Genomic DNA, 10,684 nt, shown 5'->3' with positions numbered 1-10,684 from the left:
TGTATCACACATGGCAGCCCATGATGAGCCATGTATCAGACATGGCAGCCCATGATGAGCCATGCATCACACATGACAGCCCGTGTATCACACATTAATCCATGTATCAGACATGACAGCCCACGTATCACACGTGTTAGCCCATGTATCACACGTTAATCCATGTATCAGACATGACAGCCCACATATCACATGTGTTAGCCTATGTACCACACATTAACCCATGTCGACCTATCAGACATGACAGCCCATGTATCACTCATTAGCCCATGTTGACCCATGTATCAGTCATGTTAGCCCATGCTGACCCATGTATCACGTGTCAGCCCATGTTGACCCATGTATCACACGTAACAGCCCATGTATCACACGTTAGCCCATGCAGACCCATGTACCACACGTGTTAGCCCATGTTGACCCAGGAACCACTCATGTTAGCCCATGCTGACCCATGTATCATTCATTAGCCCATGTCAACCCATGTATCACTCATGTTAGCCCACGTTGACCCATGTATCTATCACATGTGTCAGCACACGTTAGCCCATGTTGACCCACGTATCATACGTTAGCCCATGTGGACCCATGTACAACACATGCTCACCCACGTTGACGCATGTATCACACAACAGCCCATGCACAACACGTGTTAGCCCATGTTGACCCATGTACCACAGGTGAGCCCATGTTGACGCATGTATCATACGTTAGCCCATGTGGACCCATGTAAAACACCTGTTCGCCCACGTTGACCCATGTATCACACGTGTTAGCCCATGCTGACCCATGTATCACTCATGTTAGCCCATGTTGACCCATGTATCCAAGGTTAGCCCATGTGGACCCATGTACAACACCTGTTCGCCCACGTTGACGCATGTATCACACGACAGCCCATGTACAACACGTGTTAGCCCATGTTGACCCATGTACCACAGGTGAGCCCATGTTGACCCATGTATCCTACGTTAGCCCATGTACAACGTGTTAGCCCACATTGACCCATGTATCAAACGCGAGCCCATGTTGATCCATGTATCACACGTGTTAGCCTACGCTGACCCATGTATCACACGTTAGCCCATGCCGACCCATGTATCACATGTGTTAGCCCATGTTGACGCATGTATCACACGTGAGCCCGTGCTGACCCATGCATCACACATTAGCCTGTGCTGACCCATGTATCACACGTGAGCCCATGCTGACCCATGTATCACTCATGCTAGCCCATGTTGGCCCATGTATCACACGACAGCCCATGTATTACACGTGAGCCCATGTTGACCCATATATCACACGTGAGCCCATGTTGACCCATGTATCACTCATGTTAGCCCATGTTGACCCATGTATCATGCGTCAGCCCCCGCTGACCCACCTATCACACATGGCAGCCCACGCACCGCACACGCCAGCTCCCGCTGACCCATGGAGCACCCCCTAATCCGCTCCAGCCCCTCCCCCCCAACCCCTCCCCCTTCTCCCCATCCTCCCCCCCACCCTCCCCCCCACCCCCTCACCCCTCCTTCTCCCCCCCCCCACCCCTCCCTTTGCCCCCCACCCCCCGGCTCCTCCGCGGTGCCCGGCGCCGGCGCCGGCAGCTCCGGTGCCCGAGGGCGCAGGCCAGATGGAAGAAGCTCTTCCCGCAGCGCTCGCAGCCGTAGGCGCCGTGGTGCCCGCGCCGGTGCTCCAGGAGGTTCCGGCGGTACCGGAACCGGCACCCGCAAGCGCGGCACCGCCGCCGCCGGGCCCCGGCGCCGTGCTGCAGGCGCTGGTGCTCGCCGAGGGCCGCGGGCGCCGCGAAGCGTCGCCGGCACAGGGCGCACTTGAAGGCGCGGGCGGCCGCGTGCACCAGGCGGTGCCGGCGCAAGGCCCAGCGGTGCCGGAAGCGCCGGGCGCAGGCGCCGCACGCCAACGGCCGCTCCTCGCCGGGGCACCGGCGCCGGTGCCGCCGCAGCAGCGCCGCGGCCCAGAAGCGCCGCCCGCAGGCGCGGCAGCGGCTCCGGTGCCGCCGCCGGTGCCGTAAGAGCTCGAAGGCGCCCGGGAAGCGCCGCCCGCACTCGGAGCAGGCCGGGGCCCGCCGCGGCGCCGGCAGGTGCCGGTATTTGTGCGTCACCAGCGCTAGGAAGCGGCGGAAGCTGCGCCCGCAGCGCCCGCACGTGAAGCGCTCGGCGCTCGGCACCAACGGCGGCGGCTCGGGCGGCTCCGGCGTCGCCGGCAGCAGCCGCTCGGGCGCCGGTTGGTGGCTCAGTTTGTGCCACATGAGGCTCTCCAGGAAGCCGAAGGCTTTGCCGCAGGCGTCGCAGCCGTAGGGCTTGTCGGCGGCGTGCGCTTCCTTGTGGCCCACGGCGCGCAGCAGGTCCGGGAAGCGCTCGCCGCACTCGGCGCAGCCGTAGCTGAGCCCGTCGGCGGCGCCGGCGCCGGGCAGGCGGTGGATCTGCTTGTGGCGGGTGAGGCTCTGCGGGTAGCCGAAGGCCTTGCCGCACAGCTCGCACTTGTAGGGCCGCTCGCGCGTGTGCACCACGTGGTGCTTGCTCAGGTGGAAGGACTCGCGGAAGCGCTTCCCGCACACGGCGCACTGGTGCGGCTTCTCCCCGGTGTGGATGCGCTCGTGGCGCTTCAGCGTCTCGCGGCGCCCGAAGCAGCGCCCGCACACCCCGCACCCGAAGCTCTTCCCCGTTGGCAGCGCCTTGCCGCCGGCCGGGAAGGCTTTGGGCACGCCGGGGTAGGCGGCGTGGAGCTGCCGGTGCCGCAGGAGGCTCTGCGGGGCGGCGTAGGCTTTGCCGCAGACGTCGCAGGCGTAGCCGGGGCGCGGGGCGCCGTGCGCCGCCGCCTGGTGCCGCAGCAGGTAGGCCGGGTCGCGGAACTCCTTGCCGCAGGCGCCGCAGGGCACGCGGAGGAGCCCCGAGTGGGTCTTGACGTGGCGGGTGAGGCTCTCGCGCCGGTTGAAGCTCTTGGAGCACACGGAGCAGGTGAAGGGCTTCTCGCCCGTGTGGATGATCTGGTGCTGGTGCAGGTGGCTGGGCTTCTTGAACACCTTCCAGCACAAGGGGCACGTGAAGGGGCCCTCCGAGGCCGCGGCGCTCGGAGCCACCGCCACGCCGCCGACGGGAGCCGGCAGGAGCGCGCCCGGAGCCAGCAGGAGGCCAGCGGGAGCCGGGATGAGGCCGCTCGGCGCCAGGGCGACGCCGCTCGGTAACGGGTTGAGGCGGGGGGCGCTTGGGTTGGCGCCCGTGGGCGCTACGGTGACTCCATTGGGTGCCACGGTGACCCCACTGGGTGCTACGTGAACCCCGCTCGCCAATGGGTTGACTCTCGTGGCGGTCGCGTTGACTCCACTCAACGGGTTGACCCCACTGGGTGCCACGTTGACCCCATTGGGCGCCGCGCTGACGCCGACCACCAAGGCGTTGACTCCATTGGGCGCCGCGTTAACCTCATTGGGAGCCACGCTGACCCTGGTGGGTGCCACGGTGACGCCGCTCACCAAGGCGCTGACCCCGTTGGGCACCACGTTGACCTCGCTGGCCACCGCGTTGACTCCATTGGGCGCCACGTTGACCGCATTGGCTGCGTGGACTCCATTGGGTGCCACACTGACAGCACTGGGTGCACTGACTCCACCGGGCGCGCTGACCCCATTGGCTGCCACACTGACCACGTTGGCTGCATTGACTCCACTGGGCGCCACGTTGACCGCATTGGGTGCATTGACCCTATTGGGCGCCACGTTGACCGCGTTGGGTACATTGACCGCATTGGGTGCCACGTTGACCGCATTGGGCGCATTGACCGCATTGGGAGCCACGTTGGCTGCATTGACTCCACTGGGTGCCACGCTGACCACATTGGGTGTATTGACTCCATTGGGTGCCACGTTGACCACACTGGTTGTATTGACCCCATCGCTCACCACGTTGACCACATTGACTCCATTGGGCGCACTGACCCCACTGGGCACCACGTTGACCCCATTGGGCGCCACGTTGAGCCCGGACCCGGCAGCCACCCCCCCGTTGGCTGCGGCTCCGGCCTCGCCGGGCTCCTTATGGCAGCGCCGGTGGCGGATGAGGCTGGAGACGTGGTTGTAGGCGCGGCCGCAGGTGCCGCACTCGTAGGGCCGCTCGCCGCTGTGCACCAGCATGTGCTGCACCAGGTGCGACGACTGCTTGAAGGCCTTCTGGCACACGCCGCAGGGGAAGCGCCGCTCCATCAGGTACTTGAGGCGGCGGAAATAGCCCTTCTCCTCCTTGGCCCCCACCTCCGAGGGGGCCCCGGCCAGCTGGGGGGGGTTCCCCGGTGCCGCCGTGGCCACCGTGGCCCCTCGTTTCAGCCCCCCAAAGAGGTGCTGGTGGTGGCCGGACAGGTCCACGATGCCCCATTGAGGGGTGTTGAAGGCGCTGGTGGCCTCAAAGAGGGGTTGGGGGGGCACGGGGACGGGAGGGGGGGGGTATGGGGAGGCTTGGGGTTGGACGCCCCCGCTCCCCTCTGCTTTCTTAGGCTGGGAGGAAGAAGAGGAGGAGGAGGAAGCGGCGCCTTCCACCTTAGGCTTGGGGGGGGGTATGGCGCCGGAGGGGGGGTTGTACTCAAAGGATGGCTGAGTGCAGGGGAGCCCCGGCAGGGCTTTGGGGTGCTCGTGGCCATAGGGCTCCATGGGCTCGAAGCGCTGGTGGTTGAGAAACTCCAGGAAGTCGAAGGGATAACTGGGGAAGTGGACGCTGTCGTCGCTGCCGGAGGCTTCCATCTCCCCTATGGGGGGGGTAGGGGGGGGTGGGGGGCCAGGCGGGGGGGAAGAGACCTGGGGGGTGGGGGGGAAGAAAGAGGTTAGCGGTGGTATTTGGGGTATAGGGAGGGGATTAGAGGGGGGAAAGGAAGGGTTTGGGGCTGGGTTATAGGGGTTTTGGGGGGGCTTTGTTGTCAGTGGAGGGTTTGGGGGCAATGCAGAAGTTGGGGTCAATGGGGGGCTCAATGGGGGAGTCAATGGGGGGATTGGTGGCAATGAGGGGGCAATGAGGGGTTATTGGGGGTAATGGGGGCGCAGTGGGGGGGGTGTTGTCAATGAGCAATGGGGGAGTCAATGGGGGGGTTGTGTTAATAGGGGGAAATGGGGGTTAATGGGGGTTGGGGTTAATGGGGGGTTTGGAGGCAATGGACGGGGTCAATGGGGGGGTTGGTGTCAATGAGGGGACAATGAGGGGTTATTGGGGGGTTGGGGGTAATGGGGGCTCAATGGGGGGGGTTGGTGTCAATGAGCAATTGGGGAGTCAATGGGGGGGTGTGTCAATGGGGGGAAATGGGGGTTAATGGGGGGGTAGGGTTAATGGGGGGCAATGAAGGGTTAATGTGGGGGTTTGGGGGCAACGGAGGGGGTCAATGGCGGGGTCAATGGGGGTGTTGGTGTCAATGAGGGGACAATGGGGGGTTAATGAGAGGGTTGAAGGCAATGTAGGGGGTCAATGGGGGAGTCAATAGGGGGGCTGCTGTCAAAGAGGGGGCAATGAGAGGTTATTGGGGTGGTTTGGGGTAATGGGGGCTCAATGGGGTAGTCAATGGGGGGGTTGGTGCCAAGAGGGGGAAGATGGGGGTTAATGGGAGGGTTGGGGTTAATGGGGGGGCAATGGGGGTCAATGGGGGGTCAATGGGGGGGCAACGGGGGTTAATGGGGGGCAATGGGGGCAATGGGGGGGTTAATGGGGGGTTAATGAGGGGGCAATGGGGGGTTAATGGGGGGCAATAGGGGTTAATGGGGGGGGAATGGGGGGTTAATGGGGGGGCAACGGGGGGCTAATGGGGAGGAAATGGGGCTTAATGGGGGTGTCAATGGGGAAGTCAATGGGGGGTTGTGTCAATGAGGGGGCAATGGGGGGTTAATGGGGGGTTGGGGTCAATGGGGGGGCTTTGGGGTCAATGGGGGTCAATGGGGCTCAGCCCGCGATGGGGTTAGGGGGGGGTCACTCACCAGGAGGGTCGGTCCGAGTCACGTGGGGAGCGGGGGTGGTCACGTGGGGGGGAGGTGTGGGGGGGGGTCACGTGCAGGGGGTCCCGGCGGAGCGGGTCCCGCCGCTGGCCCCGCAGGAACGGGCCTGCAGGAGCCGCCCCCGCCGGAAGCGGAAGCGGAGGGCGGAGGAGGGGCGGGGCCACGTGACGGAAAGCCCCGCCTCCTAACCCACAATGCTTTGCGGGTGGGGGGCGGGATGTGGAAAACAGAGGCGTGAGGCCCCGGGAAGCCGGGGTACCGGTACCGGGACACACACGGGACACGGGTGGAGGCCCAGATCCGGGTCGGCAGGTTCGGAACGGGGACGGGGACGGGGACGGGAACGGGGACGGGAACGGGGACGGGAACGGGGACGGGGACGGGGACGGGCCCCCACGTGAGCTCCGCACGTGCGGGGTGTGCCCCCCCCCATTCCCCGCCCCCCCCCCACGTGTCCCGTGTGTGTGTGTGTGTGTGTGCCCCCCCCCCATGATCGTGTCACGTGTTCCAGGGTGATGGACGTCCCCCCCGGTGCCTTCGGGGGGCCCCCCCCGTGGGAGCGGGGTCCCGGGGCCCCGGAGCTGGAATACGTGGATCTGGATGAGTTCCTGCGGGAGCACGGGCTCCCCCCGAGCCCCGGTGCGAAGGGGGGGGGGGTTGGGGGGGAAGTGCAGGGAGGGAGCCGGGTCCAGCCCCCATTGCGATAAGGCCCCTCTATCGCGATATAAACCCCCTCCCATTGCGATAAGGCCCTTCTATCGCGATAAAACCCCCCTCCCATTGTGATAAGGCCCCTATATCGCGATATAAACCACCTCCCATTGCACTACGGCTCCTCTATCACGATATAAACCCCCTCCCATTGCGATAAGGGCCTTCTATCGCGATATAAACCCCCTCCCATTGCGATAAGACCCCTCTGTCGCGATATAACCCCCCTCCCATTGCGCTAAGGCCCTTCTATCGCGATATAAACTCCCTCGCATTGCCATAAAGACCCTCTATAGCAATATAACCCCCTCCTATTGCGATATAAACTCCCTCGCATTGCCATAAAGACCCTCTATAGTAATATGACCCCCTCCCATTGCAATATAAACCCCCTCCCATTGCGCTAAGGCCCCTCTATCGCGATATAAACTCCCTCGCATTGCCATAAAGACCCTCTATAGCAATATAACCCCCTCCCATTGCGATAAGGCCCCTCTATCGCGATATAAACCCCCTCCCATTGCGCTAAGGCCCTTCTATTGCAATATAAACTCCCTCGCATTGCTATAAAGATCCTCTATAGCAGTATAACCCTCTCCTATTGCGATAAGACTCCTCTATTGCGATATAAACTCCCTCCCATTGCGATAAGGCTCCTCTATGGCGATATAAATGCCCTTGAATTGCCATAAAGACCCTCTATAGTGATAAAAACCCCCTCCTCTTGCCGTAAGGACCCTCTGTCGTCATGTAAGCCCCCTCCCATTGCGATAAGGCCCCTCTGTCGCGATATAAACTCCCTCACATTGCCATAAAGACCCTCTATAGTGATAAAAACCCCCTCCCGTTGCCGTAAGGACCCTCTGTCGCAATATAAACTCTCTCCCATTGCTGTAAGCTCCCTCTATTGTGATATAAACTCTCTCCTGTCACCATAAGGCCCCTCGATCGCAATGTAAACTCCCTCCCATTGCCATAAGGACCCTCTATCATGATATAGACTCCCATTGCCATAAGGGCCCTCTATCACAACATGAACTCCCGTTGCCATAAGGACCCTCTGTCGTGATATAAATTCTCTCTTATTGCCATGAGGCCCCTCTATCGCAATGTAAACGCCCTCCTGTTGCCATGGGGACGCTCTATTGCGAGACAAACTCCCATTGCCATAAGACCCCTCTATCATGATATAAACTCCCTCCCGTTGCAATCAGAGCCCTCTATCACGATATAAACTCCCTCCCATTGCAATCAGAGCTCTCTTTCACGATATAAACTCCCTCCCATTAGTATAAGAACCCTCTATCGTGATATAAACTCCCGCCCATTGGCATAAGAACCCTCTATCGTGATATAAACTCCCGCCCATTGGCATAAGAACCCTCTATCACGATATAAACTCCCACCCATTGGCATAAGAACCCTCTATCGTGATATAAACTCCCTCCCGTTCCGATAACGATCCCCTATCGCGATACAAACCCCCTCCCATTGCCCCTATTCTCACTCTCTCCCCTTCTCCCCCCCCCCCCACCTCCGTTTGCAGCCGCCGCCCCCCCCCCCTCCCCGGTGCCCTCCCACCCCCCGGTGCCGGGGGAGCCGCCGCTGGAGGGGGAGGCGCTTGGGGGGGGACCCCCCTTCGACCCACGGCGGCTCCGGTTCTCGCAGGACGAGCTGCGGCCCCAGCCCATCGCCAGGAAGGCGCGGAAGGTGCACGTGCCCGAGGAGCAGAAGGTGCCCGGGGGGGGCACCCCTAGAGGGGTGAATCCCAAATTGGGGGGGGGGGGGACACAGACACGACATTGGAGTGGAGGGGACCCCATGGGGAAGTGGGACCCAGGTGGGGGGCAGGGGTCTGAGGTGTCCATTGGGCAACAAAGGGATGGGGGCACCCAGTGTACGGGTGGGGACCCGAGTGGTACATGGGGGGGGGGGGTAGAACCAATGGGCATACATTGAGCTCTATAGGACCCCATGGGCACAAACAGAGCCCTATAGGACCCCATGGGCACACACAGAGCTCTATAGGACCCCATGGGCACACACACACACAGCTCTATAGGACCCCATGGGCACACACACAGCTCTATAGGACCCCATGGGCACACACACACAGCTCTATAGGACCCCACACACACACAGCACACACACACAGAGCTCTATAGGACCCCATGGGCACACACGAGCTCTATAGGACCCCATGGGCACACACACACAGCTCTATAGGACACACACAGCCATGGGCACACACACACACAGCTCTATAGGACCCCATGGGCACACACACACACAGCTCTATAGGACCCCATGGGCACACACAGAGCTCTATAGGACCCCATGGGCACACACACACAGCTCTATAGGACCCCATGGGCACACACAGAGCTCTATAGGACCCCATGGGCACACACAGAGCCCTATAGGACCCCATGGGCACACACAGAGCCCTATAGGACCCCATGGGCACACACACAGCTCTATAGGACCCATTGGGCACACACAGCTCTATTGGACCCCATGGGCACACACACACAGCTCTATAGGACCCCATAGGCACACACACAGAGCTCTATAGGACCCCATGGGCACACACAGAGCTCTATAGGACCCCATGGGCACACACACAGCTCTATAGGACCCAATGGGAACACACAGAGCTCTATAGGACCCAATGGGCACACACACAGCTCTATAGGACCCCATGGGCACACACAGCTCTATAGGACCCCATGCTCTATAGGACCCCATGGGCACACACAGCTCTATAGGACCTCATGGGCACACACAGAGCTCTATATGACCCCATGGGCACACACACACAGCTCTATAGGACCCCATGGGCACACACACACAGAGCTCTACACACACACAGCTAGGACCCCATGGGCACACACACACACCGCTCTATAGGACCCCACGGGCACACACACAGCTCTGTAGGGCCCCATGGGCACACACACACAGCTCTATAGGACCCCATGGGCACACACAGAGCTCTGTAGGACCCCATGGGCACACACACACAGAGCTCTATAGGACCCCATGGGCACACACACAGCTCTGTAGGGCCCCATGGGCACACACACACAGCTCTATAGGACCCCATGGGCACACACAGAGCTCTATAGGACCCCATGGGCACACACACAGCTCTATAGGACCCCATGGGCACACACACACAGCTCTATAGGACCCCATGGGCACACACACAGATCTATAGAACCCCAAGGGCGCACACACAGATCTATAGGACCCCATGGGCACACACACACAGCTCTATAGGACCCCATGGGCACACACACAGCTCTATAGGACCCCATGGGCACACACACACTCTATAGGACCCCATGGGCACACACACAGCTCTACAGCTCTATAGGACCCCATGGGCACACACACACATGGGCACACACACAGCTCTATAGGACCCCATGGGCACACACACACACAGCTCTATAGGACCCCATGGGCACACACACACACAGAGCTCTATAGGACCCCATGGGCACACACACAGCTCTATAGGACCCCATGGGCACACACACACACAGCTCTATAGGACCCCATGGGCACACACAGAGCTCTATAGGACCCCATGGGCACACACACAGCTCTATAGGACCCCATGGGCACACACACACACAGCTCTATAGGACCCCATGGGCACACACAGAGCTCTATAGGACCCCATGGGCACACACACACAGCTCTACACACACACAGAGCTCTATAGGACCCCATGGGCACACACACATGGACACACACACACACACACAGAGCTCTATAGGACCCCATGGGCACACACACACAGAGCTCTATAGGACCCCATGGGCACACACACACAGAGCTCTATAGGACCCCATGGGCACACACACAGCTCTATAGGACCCCATGGGCACACACACACAGAGCTCTATAGGACCCCATGGGCACACACAGCTCTATAGGACCCCATGGGCACACACAGAGCTCTATAGGACCCCATGGGCACAC

At 61.3% G+C, this 10,684-nt stretch overlaps 2 protein-coding genes across 2 annotated transcripts; one reads left to right on the top strand and one right to left on the bottom strand.

The window, feature by feature from the left end:
- Positions 1–216: 216 nt before the first annotated feature.
- Positions 217–4,747, bottom strand: LOC130604228 (zinc finger protein 865-like). Its single transcript, XM_057418622.1, has 2 exons — positions 1,565–4,747; positions 217–231 (listed from the first exon to the last, which is right to left on the bottom strand). Exons 1-2 carry the CDS (start codon positions 4,745–4,747, stop codon positions 217–219), a joined length of 3,198 nt encoding a protein of 1,065 aa, XP_057274605.1.
- Positions 4,748–6,483: 1,736 nt separating this feature from the next.
- LOC130604221 (D site-binding protein-like) lies at positions 6,484–8,425 on the top strand (the record flags this gene model as incomplete). The annotated part of the gene is made up of 2 exons (XM_057418610.1): positions 6,484–6,619; positions 8,238–8,425. Coding segments are annotated over exons 1-2 (312 nt in total), but the record flags the coding sequence as incomplete, so codon positions are not given.
- Positions 8,426–10,684: the final 2,259 nt, after the last annotated feature.

The sequence above is a fragment of the Pezoporus wallicus genome, unplaced genomic scaffold (assembly GCF_028554395.1).
Source record: "Pezoporus wallicus isolate ANWC-B61680 ecotype Strahan unplaced genomic scaffold, APGP_CSIRO_Pwel_v1 contig_9209, whole genome shotgun sequence".
Taxonomy (NCBI): Eukaryota; Metazoa; Chordata; class Aves; order Psittaciformes; family Psittacidae; genus Pezoporus; species Pezoporus wallicus.
Note: the sequence above shows the minus strand (reverse complement) of the source record. Positions and strands in the feature narration are given on the sequence as shown.